The following is a 26,420-nucleotide window of genomic DNA, read 5'->3' as shown; positions in this document are numbered from 1 at the left end:
TGTATTATTACCTATGTGTTGTACATTAAAAGTTAAAAATTATCGTAGTAGTAGTATCGTGGGTGGATGTTTACTTCGAAAAAAATACATGCCCAGGTAATTCTAAAAGTGACAAGTGTTGAGAAATGATGCAAATCAATATTCAATGTTCTTGTGTTCTAACATATATGGAAGAAAGATCTTAAATCTTAAGAAATTAGTATTATGGAAGAATTAACATCTATAAGCTTGCATCTGAGAGCAAATATGAGATGGAAGGAAGTTTAACTCTTTTGGAGAGATGTGTGATTTTTAAAAATATGTAAAACAATTGCTGTGTATCTTAATACTGAGTACTTTTGCAATACACACACAGCTTTCTTTGCATTTCATCTTTACATTGATCTTTATTTTTCCTGTAGTTAGAGATGCTTTTGGCTTCAGTTGTTAAATACCCATTTGAAACTTAAAATGCAAAATGAAAATAAGCATTTTCTGGTGGTGTCATGAGTATACCATGTTATTAAAAGCCAAGAAACTTTCCATTACCCATTTCTTATACAGTCTGAGGGGGGTGATATGGCAACAACCAAAAAATGTCCAAATCTTTTTACTGATTTGTGAAGAATACTTTGAATTCCTCTTCCTGTTTTTTCAAGTTATAATATAAGACATAATTACCATGGGAGAATGTAAAGCAGATGTATAATCCACCAATGCAATCATTAAAATGTGTATATTTTACCTTTGGATCATACCAAATGGTTAGAGAGTCAGTGTTCTAGTTACTGAGGTCTTGTAGAATTAGCTTCTTGAATTTTTCTAACAGTGATCAGTACTGAAGGACTGTATAAGAAAAATCCACTGAGAATGATACTGGTACATTATCAGGGTTCTTTTAATGATATATAGAAAAATACTTTACTGACTTGGCTTCTCTTATTGACATTATGAATGCTAGAACAGTAGTTTTCTTTGTTACTTTATATATTAGTGTGCTAAGGCTGCCATAACAAAATACCAGAGTTTGAGTAGCTTAACCAACAGAAATGAATTTTCCCACAGTTCAGGAGGCTGGAAGCCCAAGATCAAGATACAAACAGATGGATTTATCTTGAGACCTCTCTCTTTGATTTGAAGATGGCCACCTTCTCCTGTGTCCTTGCACGTCCTTATTTCCGGTGTCTTTCCTTTTCTTATAAGGACATTAGTCCTATTGTATTAAGTCCCTATCCTTAGGACCTCACACTTGATTTGTTTGTAAAGACCTTTTCTACAAATGTAGAAACATTTGGGGATTCAGGCTTTGATATAAGGGGTTGAGGGAAACACAGCTTGGTCCATAATGTTTGAATAGCTAGGGATCTAAGAGCCAAATCTGTGTCATTGTTTTTCTGCTTATATTTTCCCCTTCATCTGATTTTCTTATTGATTTTCCTTTTCCATAGATACTGTTATTTTTTATAAATTGTTAAGTCTCTTTTGTAGGACAAAAGAAAAATAAATAAATTAATTTCTTCTCTGCAACAGATTTACAAGGATATTTGCTCAGTGGAATAACTAGTGGGAATTATGGTCCTGGGTGCTGAAGGTGCTGGAGCAGATTCATGAGTCTTATCCTCGGAGCAGAGTTACAGGTTCTTGTGAATGCTTAGGTTTGGACCATGTATTGTAATGGAAAGAGTCTTTCTGTCTCTGATAATATAATGACATCAATGCAACAAAAAGTTTTAACGTTAATTAAGAAGTTGTTTTTCTTCTTGTGGCAACTCATTTTTCTTTCATTCTAGAAAACCTTAAAAAAAAGGAGGCTACAACCCATCAAGTTAGAATCAAAGCCACAAGCCAGGTATGTCTTTTATATGATAGCAGACAAGTATAAATTAATGTGCTTATTTATGGTATTGTTGATGTAATTGCTGACCTTCATATCTAAGTAAAAAAGTGTAAATTTTTGAGAGTTCATGGTATCGATATTTTTTTAATGTCACTTAATTTGACTCAGGCAAGGAGAATAATATTTTTCTGGTATTTTGGTAATCAGACAGTAGAGCAGGCTGAAGTTTACTTTGTGATATATAGGTTTACGCAGGGTAAACATTACTGCATATGTTTGGACTGTTTTTTGTTTACTAGAAGCTATGCGCATAACTCACTATGGCAAAGCTCACCTTTCAATGGCTCTATGAAGGATTGTTAGATTGATTTGTATTTTATGTACCAATCTTGTTGATAAACTTGTGAAAACTACTGATTTCGTGAGGTAGATTGGAGGATGTGATGGGAGACGGGACCACAAGGAGCTAACAGTGATATTTCAGAAAAAGTAGCCTTCACACTTGCATTTTCTTATTCACTGGTAATAACTCATTTATTAATCACAAATGGTTATTAATTGGAAAAATCTAAAACATGTTTGAAGGCACTGGAGAGTGATGGCATGTAGACTCTGGAAAGAAATGATTTCATCCTCAAAAGAAAGGAATTATAGTGTGTGCTATCCTCATTTATCTGTCTTCCTAGATTGTGCAGTGAAGCAGCTACATCTTAGGCCAAAAACCTCAGTGTTATCAGTGTAAGGTGTCAGAAGACAGACAAAAGTTGGGGCTGCCAGAATGACTGGCAATTGACTAGGGAATCCCACAAAGGAGAAAGTGTCAGGATGAGAAAATCCAAGTCAAATTCTTGGCTAACTCTTGAACTGTGTGTGTGCAGAAGAAACTGAGGAGTCCAGCCTAAAGCAGTAATGTACATAGTTTTCCCTTAGTTCAGTCAGTTACACCAAAAGAAAAAGATATCCTGGATGTTGAAATTAGTGGGCAAAGGCTTAAAACAGCCTTTACAAACGTTTACCAAGCCCAGCACGATGGTACACACTGTAATCCCAGCTACTTGGGAGACAAAGGCAGGAGGATTGATAGTTAGAGGCCAGCCTGGGCAAGGTTAGCAAGACGCTACCTCAAAAACAAAATACACAGCGAGATTGCAGTGGCTTATGCCTGTAATGCTAGCTACTTGGTCAGCCTGGTCAAAAAATTCACAAGACCCTCATCTCAACCAACAAGTGGGTGCAGTGGTACACACCTATTATCTCTTTTATGGCAGCAAATGTAAAATAGAAGGATTGCAGTCCAGTCTGGCCTGAGCAAAAAGATCAAGATCCTGGCTCAGAAGTAACCAGCGAAAAGGGCTGGAGGTGTTGCTTAAGCAGTAGCACACCCGCCTAGCAGGTGCCAGGCCCTTAATTTAAACCCCAGTACTGCCAAAAAAAATAGAATAAAATTTGTAAGCAAAACCAAAAACCCAAACCAAACCAAAACAAATATATAAGCAAAAAGTCTGAGATGATAACTCTTGTCCTTGAAAGCACAAGGCTCTGAATTCAAACCCCAGAATCACAAAACAAAACAAAATCTTAGGAAGAAAGAGACATTATAAAGAAAAGAATAACAAGAGAATTCTGGATGTAAAAAATTCAGATAAGCTATTAATTAATTTGACCTAATTGACATTTTTAGAAGACTATATCCAACAACTGCAGAATGCATATTCTTTTTCAGTATATGTATAACATGCATTATAAAGAGAAGAACAGAAACCATGGAATAGAAAATGGAGAAACAATAAACATACTAATAAAGCCATAAAGCCCAAGTTATATCCTTAAAAATATTATCAAAATTTGTAAGCACCTAACACAACTGATTAAAAATAAGAAGAGGTAAAGTACAAATTACCAGTATCAGGAATGAGAGGACATCCCTCTATACCCTATAGACATTAAAAAGAAAAATAAGACTATGTGAATAACTGCATGCCAATTACAGTCAACTAAGAGGAAGTAATTAAATATTTTGAAAAAAGATAAAATAGCAAAACTGACACAAGAAGAAATAGAAAACTTAAACAACCCATGTCTATTAAAGAAATTGAATGTTATCAAAAACCATCCCACAAGTAGACTTGATTTAAAGATAAAAAATTTAACTCTTACAGGTATATTATTTCTAAAGTTATTTGATGGTGTTAAATGTACCCTATCCCTTATGTAAATCTTTAGCTGGTTAGTTTGATGAGAAGTCTTTCTTCCTTATAGATGCTACTAAGTTAAAAGTAGCCCAGCCCTATCGATGATAAATAGTCATACAGCCTCAAAAATAATTACTTATTGTAGTTGTTTGCCTGGAACCAGCCAGCTAATCTGAATTCTAAACGTTTTCCTATATAGGTATAAAAAGCTGTGGCAGTTTTACAAGGATCACTAGCTACATTTCATAGGAATATCTTAAATATTTTAGAGGATGATGACTAAAGGGAGTTTTAGAGAAAACTTTAACTTTCTATTTGTTAATTGAGGATTAGTGACTTCTTCAAGATCACAAAATAAAAAACATAACTGTGACTAGAAGATAAGTCTCAACTCATAGTGTAGTGAAATTATTAGTTCACCACATTCCTTTTATACCATTTGTATTTTACATTTCAATGATATTTCTGCTGATTACTTCAGAGAGGTAAATCTACTTAATAAATTAGGAAACCTGAGAGTGCCTGTAGTGATAAAAAAAAAAGTGTTACTAGAAGAGAATCATGGAAAAAGAGAGTAAAGAGAATATAAAACGAAAGTAAAAGAGTGAACAATATGGAACTATAAATGTGTGTGTATACATACATATACACACACAAATGCAATTCATTTAAGATATTTAAATGAATCAATATTAAGATCCCCTTCTTTCTTTATATTTTGTGAAAGTAGGGTTTGAACTCAAGGCCTTATGCTTGCTAGACAAGCACTCTGTAACTTGAGGCACTCACCAGATTCTCTTATTTGAAATAATGCACCGTTTCTGTCATAAAAATTCCATGAAACTTTTGAATCCACACGTTGGACCTCGCATAGCTTGGCTTAGGGAATTTTTTCTTGTTAAAGAGGAATTTCCTATGTATTTTCAGCTAGGAGTTTTCTTAGAGCCTACATGAGGCTGAGTGAGAATATATTGTAACTTTCCATCAGTCATCAGTCAACATCAATAAAGCACTGGCCAGTTTCTAAAGTGCTTTTGCATTTCAAGGGTAAAAATATGTCACACATACATTACTATTGCCAGGCTACAGTAAATACCAGAGTGTGTTTTTCCCCATTTTCCTTAGTTATAGAAAAAAGATGATGGAATTAATTTACACATACCCACAAGCTTTGCAGGAACCCTCAACAGTTGGCAAATAGGGTGGTTTATGCACCCACTCAGCAGTATTTCTACAGAGGCCTTCACTTCACTTCACTTGGCTGTTAAAAGGTGGAGGAGGTGGGGAAGTTCAGCGAATTAAAAGCACTGTTGCTGCTCTTGGTTTGGAATCACTGCTGATGTGAGCACCAGCGTCTGTGCTTGGCAGGCAATGAAACCTGTTGCATTATGGGTGACAAGTCAGAGAGCCATTATTTCTGTCCTAACCTTCAGTGATCCCAAACTGAAAAGACAAATTTTCATGCTCATTTTGTGGCTGTTTTCATCTTCCTGTTTTTTCAACTGCAAAGATTTCAGTGTTCAGGGAAGGAAGAAAAGATGCTATGCTGCGACATTTATTTGTGCAAACTTGGGTAGTACACATCAGACTTTTTTGTTAGCAGCACTGTTAAAAAAAAGAGCCACAGTGCTAAATTCCCTCACATTTTGTATGAATTAACTAGGATATAAAGCCCAACCAATGGATGTTTGATTTTATTTGGGGGTTCTTAAATATATATTTGTGTATTTTTATGGGAGATGATTCTGTTATATAAATATTCATTTTATACACACCTGTGCCCAACATTTATTGAAAATAATTTCATAGATGAGTATTATAAAATGAAATTGTTTAATATCTGAATACTTCCTTGATATTTCAGCATAAGTGATAAATTTTGAAATTTTGAACACCATATATTTTTTGGAAATCCATAAGATTAAATACGGTTGAGAAAATCCCAAACTGTTTTTAAGGAAAAGGATATTTATGTTAAACATTTTAAAGAAAACCAATCTCAGTTCAATAAGAATTGCCAAAGGAACGTTTTTTCCTGACTTTCATTTTTTAAAGTAAAATGTAAAATTTTTACATTCTAGTGTAAAATTTCTAAATCAGAAAGAATTAGAGTCAAACAAATGTTCTTCTTCAATTTTAGGTTTTTAAAAATGAAATGTGTGTATGAATTATATACATTTTCCTTGATACTGGCAAGGATTTAATGATATTTTGCAATAAAGAGGGATCTCTTCCTAGCATCCTTTTTTAATCTCTTTATTAACTTATTTGTGCTTAATCCATTTTCACTTGTTTTTATATGGTCTTTTTAATTTAAAATATCAAAAGAAGTCTCTTTAATTAGATAAAGGGAAATAATACATTAGGCATGTCAGAGTTCATTTTCAGTATCTAAGCAACAATTGTGAATCAGGAGCAAGGTAGATTGAGGTTTATTTTGTTACTGAAATGACATTCTCCTTTTATTTTCTATGAGAAATATTTACTTTCTGTATAAGCAGTCTTCCTTGAGGTGTGTTTGGGTTCGTCTAGTCTCTGGTTTTCTTCAGCTAGCTAATTGCATTCCATGAATATAACCTTTATCCTCTTTTTACTGTCTTTTGTCAGTGAGCTGTTAATCCTTTACAAATTAGTGTGATTTTAGTGATAAGTTTTCCTTTTGTTAAACTTCTAAACTAATCATTTAAAAAAATGCCTGACAGATTTTCTAGTACAGAATAGATCAATTGATGTGTTTTTTATTCTTGGAGGAAAAACATTCTATTGTTGATTTGTAATATTAAATTTGTATTTGTAATAAGTTTAGAGGCTGGTCATCAACTTTTTACTTTTTTTATTACTTAATTTGCTCCAATTCTGGATGATAAAAGTGTCAATATCTTTGAAGTAAGGTGTACCATTTAAAAACTCTTAAGTTCCCCTTAATTTTTTTAATCTTTAATCTTTGAACTTTTAATTCTAAATTTTTTTAGATAAAGTAGAATATAGTGTGTCTCTCTTTTGCCATCTCAAAGAATGAAATGCACATTTCAGCCTGGAGATCTAGGGTAGTTATTGGAACGTTTCCTTTTAAGCTCTAAAATTATCTCTAAAATATGTGCTTTTTTCATCACCAACCATTTTTTTCTAAAAGTGATCAATTCCTCTCCTTTTATCTCAAACTATTTTTAACTTGCTACATAATAATTTTCCATTGACGTCTTCTGAAATGTGTTACCTGTTAATGGAAAGTTAGCTTGCCTGTCATTAGATACCTTCTTTCAACAATTTTTTTCTGGATTAGTTCTCAGCCTAAGCATTATTTGATAATAAATTTATGGTGAGTAACATTTTGCTAGTGACACCTCCACTTGTGTGGTTTGTCTTTGGAGAATTACAGATTTTGAGAGTTTAAAAAAATTAGGAGATTTTCTACAAAAGTCTTTTTTATTCAAAGTATATATTTTTTTCCATTACTGTGTTTGTCAGCTTTCTGTTACCTTAACAATATGCCTGAGATAATCAATTTATAAAGAGGAAATACTTATTTTGGCTCACTGTCTTGGAACTTTCAGTCCCTGACTGTCCCTGCTGTCTTGGTCCTGTGATAAGAAACACATCATGGTGGCAGCCTCTGGTGCAGCACTGTTCACCTCCTATCAGTCAAGAGCAAAAAAAGGAAGTGAGATGAAAATGAGAAAGAAGCGAGGGTCCCAAAGTACCCTTCAAGGGCACACCCCCAATGGCCCCAAAACTCTTACTAGGTCCTATCTCTTAAAAGTTTCTACCACCTCCCAACAGCACCAAGCTGGAGATCAAGTCTTTAACACATGGGCCTTTGGGGTCATTCTGGTTCCAAACTATAGCAATGTACCTACCTAGAATATTTTCAGGATCTCCAGGGACTGACAATACCCTATTCTAGTGAAATTTTTTTCGATTTAAAGCAATGTTCTGATTTTCAGAGTTTTCTGTGTTAAACTCAATACCTGTTTCCCTTGAACCAACACATATTGTTCTTTTTCTTTTTAAAGGTAGTGAATATTAATTGTACAAACTAAAGGGTTTCATTGTGATTTTGCTCCTCCTGATATTGCATTTGTTGCCAATTTTCTATGCTGAAATTAAGCCCCTCAGCCTATGTCAACTAATTATGTATGAAAAGTAGTCTGCAATAGGATCTTTAATGGGATAGTAGTTCACCCTGTCTTAAGCAGAAATGAGACTTAACAAGTGAGAATTATAAGGTGAGGAGTATGGTGAGCATCGGTTCTTTGGCCCTAGAACCTTAGGTTCAACTGATTCAAGTACTCAAGTAATGTCTACAGGATTCTTTCTCATTTCTTTCATTCAATATCTCTTTGCCTTTGCTTGGCTTCAATATCTTTTTATACGGAGTTTTTTTTTTTTTCATGTGGCCAAGAAAACAGCTGGCTTCCGGTATCTTTAACTTAGTTTTTGCTCTCACCAAAAAGATAGTGGTATATGTCTAGGAAAACCAACCAACCAACCAAACAACAACAACAACAAAACACCAGTCCTCCAAAGAAACACTTCTAAAACTACAAAAATGCAAAATAACCACAAATGTTTTGTCTGACTCCCCAACTTGTAAGACATGACCAGTCCTGCAGAGATCTTGAAAGACGTTGCATGGTGCAGTTGGAGAAGTGCAGTTCCCCAACAGAAGGGGAGGTGGTAGACAAAGGAAAGGAACATTTGTTCCCTGTGGCAGAAAATATGCTATTAAAGTATGATGGATTGGGGGTGGGGTGGGGTGCTCAAGTGGTAGAGTGCTGGCCTAACAAGTGCCAGGCCCTGAGTTTTGTATCCCAGTACTGCAGAAAAAAGTATGGTGCTTTGAAAATGACATAGCCTTTCAAATGTAATTTTATGAGTGTAATGTAGAGTTGGATCCAACCCCAGACTCTAGAGATCAACTCACAAAGCCCATTGTTATGTTAGTTGGGGGAGTCAACTTCTAGGGGCAGTAATTCATACAGCTTTGAATTTTGGTAAGCAAAGGTAAAGATAAAGCCTGAGACCTTTCTAGATACTCTAGAATGTTCCTATTCTGTTCTTTTCTCCCTTCTTCCCTTTCTTCTCCCATTCCTTTCATCTATTGTACAAAGAGAACTAGTTTCTTACAGAGATTCAGGGAGGAACAGGGAGGTAAACTTGGAGATATTTATAAGATGATATGGGAATGAAGTGATGGAGGTAAGGCACCCAGTATCCTCATGGGTTAGACTAGAATTATTAGTATATTGGTGTCTGTCTATCTATCTATCTATCTATCTATCAATCTATCTATCATCTACCTGTCTGTTCATCTACCTATCTAATCTTCTTTATATTCTAATTGAGAAAATTTTAAGATACTACTACTATATATTGATTTAACTCCTCGTATTTTCCTCCAATAACTAATACACATCATCTTTTCAGTAGCCTCTCCAACCATCATGGCACATTATTTAAAGCAGCACATTCTACTTCTGCTGTCTCTCCCCAAGCCTCATACTCTGCTTTGTTTATTGTATTTATTATTTGGTGGCACTGGGGTTTGAACTCAGGGCTTCACACTTGCAAAGCAAGCACTGTACTGCTTAATTTTTTAACAAACCACATACCACTTTCTTTCATACCGCTATAATTAACTATTTGCCCTGCTCTACTACAATACCTATTCTTCCTTGTCAACAAGGACAGGAGAATTATTTTGTGTTTTATTCACTAGTGTATCTTCAGTATTAGAACAGCATCTTATCAATAGATAAGAAAACAAATATTTGTTCGATATCTAACTCAAATTTTTAGATCTTTTCTCTGCAGTCATAATGGATTTTCTTTCTCTTCCAGCCATGCATAGTTCTTACCTAAACTAGAAAGTAGAAACTTCTTCCTGGCTTTCTTCATTGGAACACCCCATAAGCGGCTCTCAACATTGAAATAACTGTGTTTCCTCCTTTCCCAGCCTTCTCTACCATATGCCTTCTGTCAGTTAGTAACCATACTGCCCATACAGTGACACAACACCAGCCAAACAGCCCATATTTCCCCATCTTGTTTCCAGAGATTTTATGAGAACCTGGAAAATCACATTGAAATTCACACACATCAGAACCCATTCCCTCATACAGCGAGCTAGTAAAAACAAACAAATTGATAATTAAAATAAAATAAAGGAAATGAACTTAGGATGGCATGGCTTATTCTTTTTGTGTACATTCTAATTTTGGTACTACTTCTTCAGTCTATAAATCCTCACCACCATCTATCTGATGATGATAGATGCTGATATAACTGACAGGATCATATCTTGCAAATTTTGTGTTTCTTCTTTTTTGAAAGTGAGGACATTTTTCATAGTTTGGAATTCTCCCATCACATTCATTCTCTACCTTCTCAAAGATGGAAGATCAACAGATGAATATGGAAAATTACTTCTTGAGTCCAGAAAAATGTGGCTGATTAAGGGATGTTTCAGTTTCATTGATGAGATCCTTCCATGGCTTGAGGTGGTTATTCATCTCTCTAGTCTTTGTTCTATCCTTTTCAGGCTGGTAGTCATTCTCCTTGAACATCTTAGTAGAAATATTACATTGGCCTGCAATATTGCATTTCTGTAAACTTCCTGGGGATGCTCACTACTGGTCCTCAGACCACTCTGTGAGTAGCAAGCTAGAGGATATACCATGTCCAATATTTAATATCCCTCACCTCATCCGACTCTCAATTCTGAGTGTGATTTACTTGCTTTCTGTTATGACTGTCTATCTAGTTAGTAGACAGAGCTAGAGTAAGTGACTTTGATGATACCCAGCATCATAAATAAGCTTATGATAAGATGAAGCATTGGAAAATAGCTACCAGAGAGCCTCATCTCCTAGAAAAATTCCATCTTCCAACTCTACTCACTTCCAAGTCAAGTGTTGTTTTTAGCTGCATCTTCAGTTTTCTAGGCCTGCCTTACCAGGATTGCTTCTCAGTAGCACAGCAGAACAGTAATAGTTGCGAAGTTTAGGGAAATACGCTTTTTTTTCTCCTGAGATCATTTTCTGGTGTTTGGGGTGACCTGATCCTTATTTCTGCTTCTCTGACCTTCAGAATGTCTACTTGTTTTGATAACTTCAGGAATTACTGATCTCTTGTTTATTATTATTATTTCCAAAAATTTTGAGCTCTCTCTCTCTCTCTCTCCCCTGTAGTTTGAATTCAAGACCTTGTGCTTGCTAGCCAAGCAGTCTACCACTTGAGCCATCCCCTAGACTTGAACTTTCAGAAATTGTCAATTGTAAACTTTGGTGTTTCCCTTCTAGTTCTTCCCTTTTCATACAAGGATTCTTCTGCTCAAGAGAGCTGTACATGCAAGCAGGAGCAGGCTCCAGCAATGGACCATGAGTATTTTTAAGCTCTGAATGTGGCCAGAGCTCTACTCTACACTGGTGAGAGTCACCAGAGGTCAGCATGTCAGTACCATCTCCTTGCCAAGTCTAGCCTGATTAGATGGGGAAAAAGCATTACACTGGTAGGTGGGACAAACAGGATACAAAGTAACCAGGTCTGGATAGCTGGGCCTTTGTTACAACTGACTTAGAACCTACTGGTTTTAGCTACACCTGAATAGGGACATCTATGTTTTCCCCTGGAATAGAGATGGCTTAGCTGCTAAAGAAGTCTTGAGGGCTGGGATTGGCCTCGTATATCCGTAATCCCAGCTACTCAAGAGGTAGAAATCAGGAAGATCATGGTTCCAGGAAAGCCAGGACAGAAAAAGTTAAAAAGACTCCATCTCAAACAATAAGCCAGGTGTGGTGGTTACATTATAATCCCACCTATGCAAGAGGTACAGGTAGTAGGATTATGGTGTGAGGCACGTCCTTGGCAAAATTGCAAGGCTCCGTCTGAAAAATCACTAAAGCAAAAAGGGCTGGGGAATGGCTGAAGTGTTTGAACGCTTGCTTAGCAAGTATGAGGCCCTGAGTTCAAAACTCAGTATCATATACACACACATGCACACACACAAAATGTCTTGAGTCTGTGTCCTCCTCCATGTGTATGGCAGATGTAACTCCATTAGTGCCTGCTGAAGGGTTAAAGCAAGCAGTAAGGAAGCAACTGAGTACCTGCGATGCGTAGCTGGGAAGGGGGATGGTAGGGTCTGTGTAAGGGGAAGCCCTGTAGGCATCATGAAAAGGCCCGCAGAAATGAGAGGAAGAGCACAACACAAAGTTCAAATCTTTAGAACACGTGACCTTCCCAATAACACAATGAGGATAAATGTGTCCAGCAGGGAAAACCAGATCCACAATCACTTTTTCTTGGAGGAACTCAAGAAGGTTGGTAGGGAGGCAGGAGTACAAGGGAAGGGGACAGAAAATCCCACATCTCTGTACACCGGTGATGGTACTGCTCTCACTGTCCCCATTTTTCCTGCCTTTCTGGTAAGTTGGGCCTTCTGCTGTCAGACCGTCACTGTGTGTGGTCCTTGATCAACTGGAAATGACAGTCTCTAGAACACTTATGTGTTTGGGAACAAAATATGAGATATGTTACCAGAAATTATTTTTAGAATCAACTTAATTATTATGGGGATTTGTTTTGTTATCTGGAGCCCTGTAACTCTAGTCCCTATTGTAAGGACAGGGAGTCAGTAACGGGCACCAAATCTTCATTAATTCCACCCTTTTTGAGTGGAGATCAGAGAGATGAATGAAAGTGTATAGAGCCAGTTTCCCGCCATGACTGACTAAAGTTTAGACTGGGGTCAGAAGGTTCCCCCATGAGAAATAAACTACTCTACCCAGGTAGAAGAGGAGAGCAATTCATCAAGTTCCCATTCCACCGATAAGCTTGTGAAAAAAATTGGCACCTTGGTCACTGTGCCCCTGAGAAATCAGGTCCTATTTCACCTTTGGCATAAAGTCTAGTCATCTCAGTGGTCTTCAAGGAATTTTCTTGAGTGCCTATAAGTAAACCTATAGGTACAATAAAACGGCTTTTCAGATGTCGGGCTAAAGAGCATTCTCAGAAAGTGCTTCAATAGATTACCTTGATCACAAAGTCACAATCAAGTCAAGATGAATGAGAACAGGGCTGGTGGAGTGACTCAAGTGGTAGAGCACCTGCCTTGCAAGCTTGTGGCCCTGAGAGTTCAAACCCCACAGATGCAAAAAAGGGAGGAAACTGTTTCTTTCCTGGCTTTGCCTCTGTCTTGTGCGAAATGATCATTTTACTTTAACTCATAAGTGATGCTCCTCCAGAATGTTTATCTATGCTAAGAGAGAAGAAACAATTACATTTTGAATAGCATTTGGAATTTAAAAATCGCTATTGTGTTTTGAGGAAAAGCTGTTGGGAAATTGAAACTGAGCAGCAGTAATAACCATAAACTCCGTCTTTCCTTAAATGTGATAATAATGGGCTGCCCCTCCCCCCACATCTGATTTTCTCTCATATTGATTGCCTTAAACATTTTGCTGCCTGAAATGCTCTAACTAGGGATCCATTTAGGTAAAAAAAAAAAAAAAAAAAAAAGTACCTTATCCAGAAATTCAGATACTCTTGGAGACGTCAGGAGAATATCAGGCAACAGTCCTTAGTGTGATCTAGTTAAGCACATTGCTGTGGACCTAAGAGCAGCAGAAAATAGGATGGTACTTTTTTTTTCTTTTTTGAGGTTGGGGCCTAGGCCAGCTTTATGAGTAACGATCGGCATGCAAAATGAGAGAAAAGACATCTCATTCAGATATTTAAACGTTTTTACAATTTTGCCTGAAGTGAAGTGGCGTTATCTTCCACTTCAGGAGGATTGTGTCTTATTTTAGAAAAGTCCCAGGAAGCCTGCTCTGATTTTTCAAATGAGCAGGTTTTGCTAGTGTAAAAAATCTTTGGGAAGATTTGGGAATGCACGAGTAAAATAACATATAAACGTTGAATTTTGTGAAAATAGAGTAGATTCCTTTCCTTGAAAATCTCTATCACCCACGCTGAATTTAATGTACTGTTTTCAAACTAAATAGACTGAATTTTAGGGCACGAAAGTAGCCACAAACTAGTCTCCCTCATTATCCATATTGCTTTGAAATCCCACATTTAAAGCACGAGGGCACTGCATGTTTCTTCCTCAAGGCTGTGTGCAGGAGACCAAAGCCCTCAACCAGCTTGGTAGCAGAAGATCCAAATCAGATGAAATTGCATAAATTAAAACTAAATTGCAAGGCACTTGGACAAAGCAGGCGTGCCAGTCTAATCAGCAAAGTGGTGATATTTACTTTTCCGTAATGCAGGTTGGAAGAAGATTTGGGGGAGGGAAATAGTACAAATCTCCTTTAATATATCTCTGAACTTGGCAATCTGAACTGGTTTTGTCACATATTTGCAGCTTAAAAAGTGTTTGGCTTTTACAGCATCCAAAATAAGTATCCTTTAATCACTTTCAACCTATGAACAGATGGACTAACAGTGCTTTTATAAATGGAGCATACAAAATACTTCAATATCAGCCAAAACTAATTAGTAGCAATATCTGAACCAAACTCCAAAACTGCTTTAGTGTTTAATGTATATTATCATATAAGCATTAGTAGTTGAAAGGAAATTCCCGATTCAAATGTTTGCCAGGCTCAGGGTCTAATGTTCAGACGTGATTAACTTACTAATTAACTTCGTGTATCTTTCCTCACATGTAATATTACTTAATGATTTCTTCTCTCTCTGAAAGCCATTTAATTTGATACTTTGATCATAGATTTGTCAAACTTCAAGTGAAAAAAGTCAATATAGCCTTACGGCCATGGTCTTTCAACTTTCTTATAATGACTTGAGATGAAGGTGGCATCAGGACAAAGAGGGTGGTCCCTCCTATCATGAAAAATGGTTTTATATCTAGCCTCTAATGATTCACATTTTTACTCTCATAACGATTTTCTGAAAGTTTTATAGAAATTCTTTTGTAGCTAAGGATCTGCAAAAATGACAATTCTCTCTATATCAGAATTGTGTGAACACATGGTGAAGGAAGATTACTTTAAAAATTACATTTAAGTCAAGGCTAGTTTCTACTGATTCTCTAATGCAGAGGAGGTCACTTGGTGTCCTTATCCCTGACAGAAACGACACATGTCTCAAATTTCACCTACTCCTCATTCTTGGACCCTGTGTAAGTCCAACACTTCTGTATCAGGTGTGTAGGTGTGATATGGCAGCATCTTTTAAGTACTGCTGAAACAAGGGAGTGAACGACAACCCGAAGCCCATCATCTGAGTCACCTCCGGTAGTGAGGACTGGGCATTGCCAATATCACCCTTCCTGTAACCAGGACATAATTTTATCCTCCTTTGATTATAACCCCACAAGATCTGGAGGGCTTTGGATTCTGTCTTCAAGATCTTAGGAAGTAACTTGATTTCTCTCAATACCAGTTTTCTCAGTCATAAAATTAGAATAGTAACATTTACCCAATGAAACCATTTTTGAAGGTTAAAGGGGAAATTCTCAAGTTAACATTTAATAAAATGTCACTACTATTGCTACTACAATTGTCCATGGAACTAATTATTATACTTTTACATTTCATGGTACATGCTGGCAAAAATCTGAACAGAGTTACAAAATGAGAAACAAATCAGCATTTGTATTTACAGCCTAATGTTTTCTTTATAACCTAGTGTTAGCCAAGGGTTTGGATCAGTTTGACTGGAGGAGTCAGTAAGTTAGAATCTATGGAGACATGTCCTGAGTAGGTGTTTCTGGAAAAATATGGTAGAATGATTTCCATTCACCCTTGGTTTAGAAACACTGTGTTACTACAACAACAATATTTTAACATGCTTCTTCCTACCCTTACTGAACAACTTGAAAAAAGTTACAATCATGCGATATATGCAATTTGATATCTCTTTTCCTTTAATGTTTTGAAATTATAAGCCATTTCTCAAATTATTACATATTTTCATCAGTTTTATGACTTAATAATAATTTATTGATTGGATCTAACACAGTTTACTTAGATATTTGTTTCTAAGTTTCTACATCATAAGTAAACCTATGATGGGTATTTTCATAAATGTGTCTTTTCCCATAACTCCTAGAAAGGAAAGGATACTTTGTTTTAGATTGCCACATCACTTTTGCAAATAGATTATGCAGTGAAGAATGTTGGAAGAGCATCTTCAGCAGAACCTTTTGTGGAATTGGCTAGTTTTATATTATTTTCCTTTTAATTTTGAAAGTGAAAAATGGTGCCTTATTATTTCTATTTTAACTTAGAATTATTGTTGGAACATTTTCCTTGTATATTTCTAATTAATTTTTAAAGGCTCTAGTTTATGTTTTAATTAATCACAATCAAATTCTATTTGAGAATGTGGTGTGCCTTTAAGGCACCCTGGTTGTGTGATTATCGTTAAACCAAGCTTGGCATTATTATTCCAAAATCAGGAACCACAATGAAGATAAAATATGGGATATTGATTTTTTATAAGGATGTGATATCTTTTCATAGAGTTAGAGACATTGAAATGGGATGAAAGATACTTTTATGAAGACAGGTTTGGATGTTAGAAACTATAAGAAGTAAAACAATGGTAGATTTTTTATCCAGGAAACGAGTATAAATATTAGGTAATATGACAGGACCTAATTTCTTTTGCTTGTGTGTATACTATTCTTGGTTGTTAGATGTACAACAGCTAAATGACTATAAAGTTTGCCTTTCCATCCAGCCTTATCAAAAATCAGTGCTGTGAGAGCTTAAAGTAATTGTTATTGTTCAGTAATAATTTACAGAAGAGTTTAAGATTGTAATCATCTTGGAGAGTAGTGTGAGACAGAATTGCCTGTGTTTGATCATCACAAGGTGACAGGTGCCTCCTTCTCCCAGCTTTGAGCTATGGCGTGTGTACCTCCTCATGGTAGAGGAAGACGAGTTGCCGGTTTGCCTCTCAGTCCTATCTTGTGATCAAGATGTATTCATAAGGCACAGCTTTCACCACATAGGTTTGTTCAGCAACCAAATCCTTAAAGTAATATTCTTTTTAAATGATTTTTATATGGCTGAGATCTTTATTGTCCCTATCAGTTCTTGAGGTTAGGGACCAAGAATCATTTCAAAGCAACACATTCTATTTTGATATCCTCACACTTCCCAGTATGCCTTGTTTGTCAGGAGGTAGAATTCTGGGCGTTCCCTAAGCATTGCAAAAGATCTAGGCTGAATCTCTACAAGGACTCAGTGGGCATCATTTTCACATAATAAGAAAATCTATATTTCTTAATGGAGCCAACAAACTAGTTTAATGACTCACATTAAAACATAATATCTTCAGCGTGGAAATGGATACAAACTAGATTTTTCAACTACATCATGACACAAAAATTTATTGATTCTTATTCAAACTTAATGAATACTTACTTACGTAATGAAGTCAGTAAGTCACTCGCTTTCTAGATAAAACAGCATATATTCTTAATTTCTATTGATCTGTTATCTCTCATGATTTATTAATTTGTAATCTATATGAAAAGTTCATTTAAAATTTCTTTCCTTGAGTACTTACTGACAAGTTAGTTGTATCCATTTTTTATAATTTCTCTTTTTTTTGTTAGTACTACTGGAGTTTGAACTCAGGGCCTTGTGCTTGCTAGGCAGGTGTTCTACCATTACAGCCATGCCCTCAGTCCTTTTTTGCTTTTGTTATTTTTCAGAAAGGGTCTTGAGCTTCTTCTGCCACTCCTGCCCCAGGGCTGACCTCCTACTTACACCTCCCATATGGCTGGAATTACAGGCATGCACCACCACACCTGGCCCTCTATATCTTTAAAGAATTTTTCATTTTACTTCATACAAGTGAAGGGAAACAAATTGAAATGTTTAAATAGATTCTGAGAAAGGGTGTTTCTCATATTTTTATGAGAAAATGATAATAAATTCATCTGTTTTTTCAGTTTTAGATAATTCATTCTTATTCTGCTAATCTTGGATTAAGAAACTGTTTCTGAATGAAAAAAGTCCTGAAATCCTATTTCAGTCCTTTTGCTTAGTCTAGCAGGTTTCATGGTTGTGGTGTTATTTAAATTGATAAACCCATACCCAGTCTTTTCTTTCTGTGGTAAATTCTTAAGAAAACACATTCATCATAGAGCTATCGTGATCAATATGACAGCTATTGCATTGGCCTTTGAGTCTAAATGTAAGTATATGTATTAATTATCTGTTGCCACCATAACATCACAAAGCTTAGTTACTTAAAACAACAACTGCTCATTATCCCTCGTGAGCCAGTTATGAGGATCTGGCCAGGCTCCACTGGTGTCACCTGGGCTCGCTTGTCTGAGAGGGCACAACTACACAACTTGTGTTTTCAGTAGCTCCTTTTCCTCTGGAGTCTTGTTGGTCTGTTCTCATGTAGATGAAGGGTTCTGAGAGAACAGAACTGAATAAGGCCTCTGAGGCACAGGCAATGGCCTGTTATCACTTCGTGTGGATTCTGTTGGCAACACAATTCACAAGACCAGTGCAGATCCAAGGGCTGGATAAATAGATTCCATATCATAATGGGTGGAGCTGCATCATCACCCTGAAAAGACGTGGTATGCATGGGCATTGACTTTCAGATCATGAAGTCAGTTCACACCACCATACTTCCAATAAGTTTATATTAACAACATTTTACTTATATATTTCAATTATGGAGGCAGACATTTTCTTTGATTATTCAACCCTTCATGTATCTTGGAGCACATCATCAGTGTAGTGTTGAGTTAGATAGGAACGGGGAGCATTGTGGTGAATTTAGGGACCTTGGAGCTGCTCAGGGGAAGGCGTGACCATATGAAGCAGTCACACGCACAAAGTTCTGTTTGGGTGGTGTGGGGACTGGTTTGCATGAGAGAACCTCTCACAGCAAGGACCTTCCAACCAGTGGTGTGGAGTCACAACCCAGAAGAGACAGAGGGCCAGGAAACAACTGTGGAGAGGGAACCAGAGAGTGTCTTACCTGCCTAGGTGATGTCACTGGAACTGGGGAGGTGCTGGGCCAGAGAGCTGTAAGAGACAGCAGGGGCTTGAGCCATCCAGGGGCTTTTCTCATTGATGGCTAGCAAATGTTAGGTGAAGTTTCATAGAGTAGGCTCTAACTGGCTAAAAGTGTTCTTACTTGGGTCATGTTTAAAGGAATTGGATGTCTGAGAATTTTGAGTCAGAACCAGGAGGCTTTTGAGCTAGTGGTACCAGCGTTGTGTGAAGTAAGCAACACAGAGGTCAGAATGGGAGCTGCTTTTGCCTTCCTAAGTGACATTGATATAACATTTGCATAACAACATGATAAAAACTCACCTATCCTTCCTGGCACCCCTGCTTTCATACAGTAAAGAAGGAAGTCTTTGGTATGGTTTCAGAGCCATCTGGGAAACCCAAAAGATAAGAAACATTATAATAATATCCTTTTAAATTTGGAGTTTGCCCTGGGAAAAACAATATTGGAAAGAATTGTTAGAGGAAGCAACATATGAGCAGAGAGTTACAGGTGTGTTCAGAGTATAAAAAAAGTAACACAGGTACAAGGAATGTTAAAAATTAACGACGGCAAATTTTGTAAGAAATCAGTCATAGCCAGGCAGAGTGCCCATGTCTGTAATCCCAGCTATCTGGGAGGGAGGGTGGAGATTGGGAATATAATAATTTGTGGTCAACCCAGGCAAAAATTTAGTGAAACCCCATCTCACTAAACAAGCTGGGCATAGTGGTTCATATGTATAAACCCAGCTATGCAGGAGGCATAGGTAGGAGGATCACAGTCCCAGGCCAGCCCAGTCAGAAAGATAAGACCCTTTCTGAAAAAATAACCTAAAGCAAGAAGGGCTGGGACTCAAGTGATAGAATGCTTGCCTAGCAAGCACAAGCCCCGTTTCAAACACCAGTACTACCCCACATTTTAAGAAGAGTCACAATATGGGGCAAATACTGTATATACATGTATGTTAATGAAAAAATGAGACCTGCTGAAACAATTCCAGAAATAAAGAGAGGGGAGATAAAGGATGATGGAGGGAGTGAATTCAACTCTGATATATTGTAAGGACTTTTGTAAATGTCTCAGTGTACTCCCAGTACAATGATTAAAAAAAGTTCAAAATTGAAGATAAATAAAAAAGAAAATAAACAGTGAATATAGAATTTTTAAAAAAATCACAAAGAAGGAAAACAAAGATCATTGATGTAAGATATGTTTTTGTGATGTAAGGAACTTTTTCTTACCTAGGCTAAACATATCAAAGGCACAGAATGGTTTTTGCGTCTGTCAAATTAAGAGTAGGGTGTGTACTCAAAAATAAGTTTGTCAGTGTAGCAGACAGGATTTTAAATTCTATTTTTTTTAATCTAGCCCATGCCATATTTTATAGTTGTGGGTTCAGAGCATTTCTCTGTTTTCTGATTAAGCCATCAGAATTCACTTTTGTCCATGTTTGGTTTATTTCATACCATGTTTTCAAAGTATTTATAAACACAGCAAACTTTCTATCAAGCCTTCTATAAATTATACCACACTTGGGAGTTTTCTTTCCTTTAACTTCCTGTTATCTAGAGAGGTACTGTTTTTACGTTTATGTTTAGAAACTAAGATAAAACTCTTTTTTTAAATTAATAAAAACAGACCTATCATTTTGTAAACATGTTTGCATTTCTTCATAATTCTTTTAAACTTAAATTTTTAATTTAATTTTTTATTATGGTTGTATTGGGGGTATATTGTGACATTTACAAAAGCTCTTAAAATATATCATAGTTGAATTTACCCCCTCCATCATTCTCCTTTATCCTCCCTCCCCCCATTCCTGGAATAGTTTCAACAGGTCTCATTTATCCACTTACATACATGAGTATATAATATTTACACCATATTTTTCATAATTCTTTTATTGACTTCAGTTCCAATCACTCATGTTAACTATAGCTTTTAACCAGAATAAGTAATCTCATTCTTTGTCCTGTCTTTCTGCGCCCGCTCCCAACAGACATGCTGCTACTCACAGTGACTTTGGAGTTCAGCAGAGTTTGTGGGGCCCACACCTGGTGCTACTTTGTTCTTTGGGGATTAGCCATCATCACAGACCTCTTCAAGAAGTATTTACACCTTGTTGTTAGAGCGTGAAACTTCCCTCATGTTTTGACTTCAGTCATTTGACTATGTCTATTAAGAATCCCCTTATTTCTTTTGACAGAAAGGAGCAAACATTTTCATCTTAGAATCCCATAAATTTCACAATAGCTCTGGACAAACCACCAGTCATCATTTCTATTTTGACTGCATTCACACTTTATCTCATATATCCTGGCCTATTTATAAAAATCATTATATGAACCAAGCAAATATCCTCTTAGAAGTCAAAACTTCCTCTTTTCTAAGCCATTTAAAATCAGACTTTTATCTTGTGGTATTGGGGTTTGAACTCAGGGCCTCACATTTGCTAGGCTGGCACTCTACCACTTGAGCCATTCCACCAGCCCTTTTTGCATTGGGTATTTTTAAGATAGGATCTTTCGAATTATTTGACTGGAGCTGGCTTGAGCCACCATCCTCCTGATCTCTGCCACCTGAGAAGCTAGGATTATAGGCTTGAGCCACTGGTGCCTGGCTCAAAATCAGTCTTAATTTAAACAAACAACATAAATTTTACTTCCTTTTTGAATTAGCCCAATTATTAAAAAACAGATAAAACATGTACACCATTTTCTGTTGCTATATGTCACATACCATATAATTTTTATGGAAGATAAACTTACTTCTTATGGTTCTAGATGCTGGGATGGCTGAGAACTTGGTGCTACCATTAGATGAGGGCCTGCTTTCACATGGAACAACAGAACAAGCATGCCAGCTCGGCTGTCTTCTTCCTATAAAGACACTGATCCCAACCGGGACCCCACTCTGATGACTATCTATTCCCAATCACCTCCCAAATGCTCCTCTTCCACCTACCATCAACATGTGTCTAGCAAATGATTCTAGGGGAATACCCAAACTGTAGTGCTTTTTGTCACTTTTTTCTGGTAGCCTTTTCTGTTCAACAATATAACCACCCTTCCAGTGCACAAGGTGATGTATTTTTGATTAATTAATCCATAAAAGTTTTCTCAAGAAGAATGAGAAAATGAGCCCCAAATAGCATAGAGCTACAGTTAGAAAACATTTACAAGGCTAGCTTCATTACTTTCCCCATGGACACAGAGAGCTAACAGCCTCAATTCTATGTCTTCAGCTGTAGGTAAGAAGTCAGTGCAGAGCACAGTACACCTAAGGCTCAGCCACTGTCACTGGCCAGTTATGGCTGCTTCGGATGAGGGGAGTCAGGTAGTGATTCTTTGATAGGAAGAATCTCTAATCAACTCTGCTGTTGAAAATTTCTTGAGGTAGTGATGATCTGCATTCTAATTTTTCAATGAAATTTATCTCTGAATACTGCTAAAACTTGTGTTCAAAAAGATGTTCTACTTCTGCTCAAATGACTTACAGTAGAGAGCATATCAGAAGAAGCCTCTTATTTCAAGACAAGCTACAGAAAAAATTGGTACACAGAGAACTGAAACTCCCTGCTATTTATTGCCAAAGACTTGATGGCTGGCCAGATAATCACAATCAGACTCTCAACATCGTAGTTACAAAGGGAGGCAAAAAAAAAAAAATAGCTGTACAAAACAAAGTAAGACTTGTTCAAGAAACTGCTTAGGGCAGAAGTCAAAATAGACTAGAAGAAAAAACAAAATATATCTATATCTATTTATCTAACTATCTTCATGTGTACATTTATCCTACAAGTCTAGGTTCCACATATGAGGTAGAACATGTGACCTGTGACCTTTTCCGTCTGGCATACTTGGATTAACATGATGCTCTCCATTTCTATCAACTTACCTGCAAACAATATAATTTCATTCTTCTTTATGGCAGAATAAATGGGCTATACATTTATAGCCCATTAATCCATTCTTCATTTTATCAGTTGTGGGGCATCTGGGCTGTTTCCAAAGTGTGGCCATTGTGAATAGTGCTGCAGTAAACACCAGGAGTGGTATCACTGGATCATATGGTAGTTCTAGTTTTAGTTTTTTTGAGGAGCCTACATAGTGTTTTCTATGCTGGTTGTACTACTTTAATTCTCATCAACAATATTTAAGAGTTCCTTTTTCCCTACATTCTTGCCAACATTTGTTGTGTGTATTATTGATGAGAGGTAGAATCTCAATGTCCTTTTTATTTAAAATTTTATTGATCATTTTTATCATTAGCAATGTATTTCTTTATTGTTGTTGGATGGGAGTACATTGTAGCATTTACATAGGTTCTTACAATGTATTAAATATATCTTAATTGAATTCACCTCCTCTACTGTTCTCCTTCATCTCTCTTCCCCCAATTCCTGGAATAGTTTCAACAGGTATCATTTTTGCATTTAGTACATGTGTACACAGTTTTTGCACTGTATTTACCGTCCTACCCCCTTTCCCCATCATCTTCCCCCTCCCACTAGTCCCATCCTTCCCCCCCCACCCCGGGCCCTCCTGTTCTCTGATTTTGTAGAAGAAAAAAGAGGGAAGATAAAACAAAAACCATGACATTTTAGCTTGTTTGAGATAAAAGTAGCTATACAGGAAGTTTCCTTATGATAGTTCCATTTATATATGTATTATGACCCCAACTGGCTTATTTCCTCTAATTTTCTTCATTCTACCTTAGTCCCTTTCTTATGGTGGTTTCAGATTTCCATATTCATTCTTGTATAGAGAGTACATCAACACTATTCAAGTTCTTAGTTTCCCTACCCTTCTGTGTGTGGCGTCCCTTAGTGTGACCAGTGTTTCATAATATTGCTGTATTTGTATTAGGTCTGTATTCCACATATAAAGAAGAACATGTGTGTGACTTTTGGCCTTTTGAGTCTGGCTAACTTCACTTATGATGATGTTCTCCAGTTCCATCCATTTACCTGCGAATGACAAGATTTCATTCTTCTTCATGGCTGAGTAAGATCTTCTACATGGCTGTGTATAAATGCCACATTTCCTTAATCCTTTTGTCAGTGTGGAGCATCTGGACTGTTTCAGTGTCCCTTAGATTTGCATTCTCTTTCTGGCTAAAGATGTTGAACATCTCTTCATGTACTTTTTGTATTTCTTCATTTGAGACTTGTCTGTACAGTTCATTTGCTCATTTATTCAGTGGGTTGTTGATTTTTGTGGGGTGAGATTGTTTGAACTCCCTGTAAATTTTTTTTTTTGTTTTTTGTGGTACTGGGGCTTGAACGCAGGAACTTCACCTTGAGCCACTCCACAAGCCCTATTTTTGTGAAAGGATTTTTGAGATAGGGTCTTGTGAACTATTTGCCTGGACTGGCTTTGAACTGTGATCCTCTTGATCTCTGCCTCCTGAGTAGCTAGGATTGCAGGCTTAAGCTACCTGCTCCTGGATAAATTCTGATTATTAATCCCTTGTCAGATGTATAGCTGGCAAAGATTTTCTCCCATTCTGTAAGCTGTCTTTTCAGTCTAGTGTCTGTTGCCTTTGCTGTGTAGAAGCATTTTAGTTATCAGCCTTTTCTCTTAACTGCTGAGCTACTGGAGTTCTAGTCATAAAGTCTTGCCTGTCCCCATATGACCCAGTGTATTCTGTATTTTTTCCTGGAGTGATTTCACAGCTTTAGATCTTACATTAAGATCTTTGATCCTCTTTGAATTCATACTGGTACAAGGTAAGAGTCTAGGATCTAGTTTCAGGCTTCTGCAGGTGAATATCCAGTTTTCCCAGCACCGTTTGTTGAAGAGGCTGTCTTTTCTCCAATGCATATTTTGGGCTCCTTTGTCCAAAAATCAAATGGCTGTAGCTGTGTGGGTTTGTATCTGGGTCATCCATTGGTCTTCATGTCTGTTTTTGTGTCAGTACCATACTGTTTTTTTTAATTATTACTATAGCTCTGTAATGTAGTTTGAAGTCAGGTATTGTGATACCTCCAGTGGTTGCTCTTTTGGCTCAGGATTGCTTTGGCTATTCTGAACTTTGGCCATATGAGCTTTAAGATTGACTTTTCTATCTTGGTGAAGAATGTCATTGGCATTTTGATAGGGATTGCATTGAACATATAGTTTTCAGTAGTATAACCATTTTCACAATATTGATTATGCTAATTCATGAGCCACAAGATATCCTTCTGTCATCTAATATCATCATTGATCTTTTTCTTTAGTGATTTACAATTTTCATAGTATAGATCTTTCACCTCCTTCATTAAACTTATTCTTAGGTTTTTTAACTTTTTGAAGTACAGGCATTTTTATATGCTGGGGATTGCAAGGGAACTGGACCTTGGACTTCAGAAGACTTTGTAAGAACTACCACCGTATAAAAAATACATCAAGTATTGGAAGGGAAAAACATAGGCACAGAGTTACCAAGGTAACAGTCTGTTCATGGCAGAAAATCTGCAGCTCTCTCACATGCTTATCATCCCTGAAAGGTTTTCCTGGTTTTTAGTGTGATCCTTCCCAGCTGCTGATCCTGTAGTGCATAGGTTTGGATCAAAATTACTTTTCAGGAGATGTTTAGTTAGCATAGTATCAGTGCCAAATAATTAAATAATTTAAAAGTAGTTATTGGTTTAAAATAGCTTTTAGAGACAGGAAAATTATTTGGACTTACCTGCCCTATTATATGAACATATTCTTTCCTGTAGCTGTAAATGAACTTTGACAGATTTACTTTCTGTTGGATTTCCTTTGTTCAGAAAGTTAACTTCGTGGTAAATTTATTCTGGCATATTTTTTGGAACATTATTGACATGGCCAAGTGATATTATGTATTGAATTCTTCTTTTTTTTGTTTTTATTTATTTACATGTGCATACATTGTTTGGGTCATTTCTTCACCCTGCCCCCTCCCCTCCTCAGTTTCAGGCAGGTCCCATTCTGCCCTTATCACTGATTTTGTTGAAGAAAGGACATATGCATAATAAGAAAAATAAAGCATTTTTGCTAGTTGAGTAAAGGATAGCTATACAGAAAGATTCCTACTATTGCTTTCATGTACCCATGTGTTACAACCTATGTTGATTTAACTCTAACTGATCATTACCTTGGTTCCTGATCCCCTGCTTATGATAACCTGTTGTTTTAAGGTTTCTGTATTAGCTCCTCTGGAGTGAGGACATCAAACGCTTTCATGTTTTGGGTTTTCTACCTATTCCTATATCTCCCGTATGTGCTCTCCCCTTTTCTTGTGATCCAAGTCCAACCACATTGCTGCATTTGCCCGAGATCTAAAGTCCGCATATGAGGGAGAACATACGATTTTTGGTCTTCTGGGCCTGGTTGACCTAGCTCAGAATGATGTTCTCCAGTTCCATCCATTTACCGGCAAATGATAAGATTTTGTTTTTC

The 26,420-nt window shown here is 36.7% G+C and overlaps 1 protein-coding gene across 1 annotated transcript in view; it reads left to right on the top strand.

The window, feature by feature from the left end:
* Iqcm (IQ motif containing M) overlaps positions 1-26,420 on the top strand; it is a 237,052-nt gene that overhangs the window by 113,656 nt on the left and 96,976 nt on the right. Inside the window, 1 exon segment of the mRNA XM_074042812.1 lies at positions 1,770-1,828. Coding sequence (XP_073898913.1) covers positions 1,770-1,828 — 59 coding nt within the window.

The sequence above is a fragment of the Castor canadensis genome, chromosome 9 (assembly GCF_047511655.1).
Source record: "Castor canadensis chromosome 9, mCasCan1.hap1v2, whole genome shotgun sequence".
Taxonomy (NCBI): Eukaryota; Metazoa; Chordata; class Mammalia; order Rodentia; family Castoridae; genus Castor; species Castor canadensis.
Note: the sequence above shows the minus strand (reverse complement) of the source record. Positions and strands in the feature narration are given on the sequence as shown.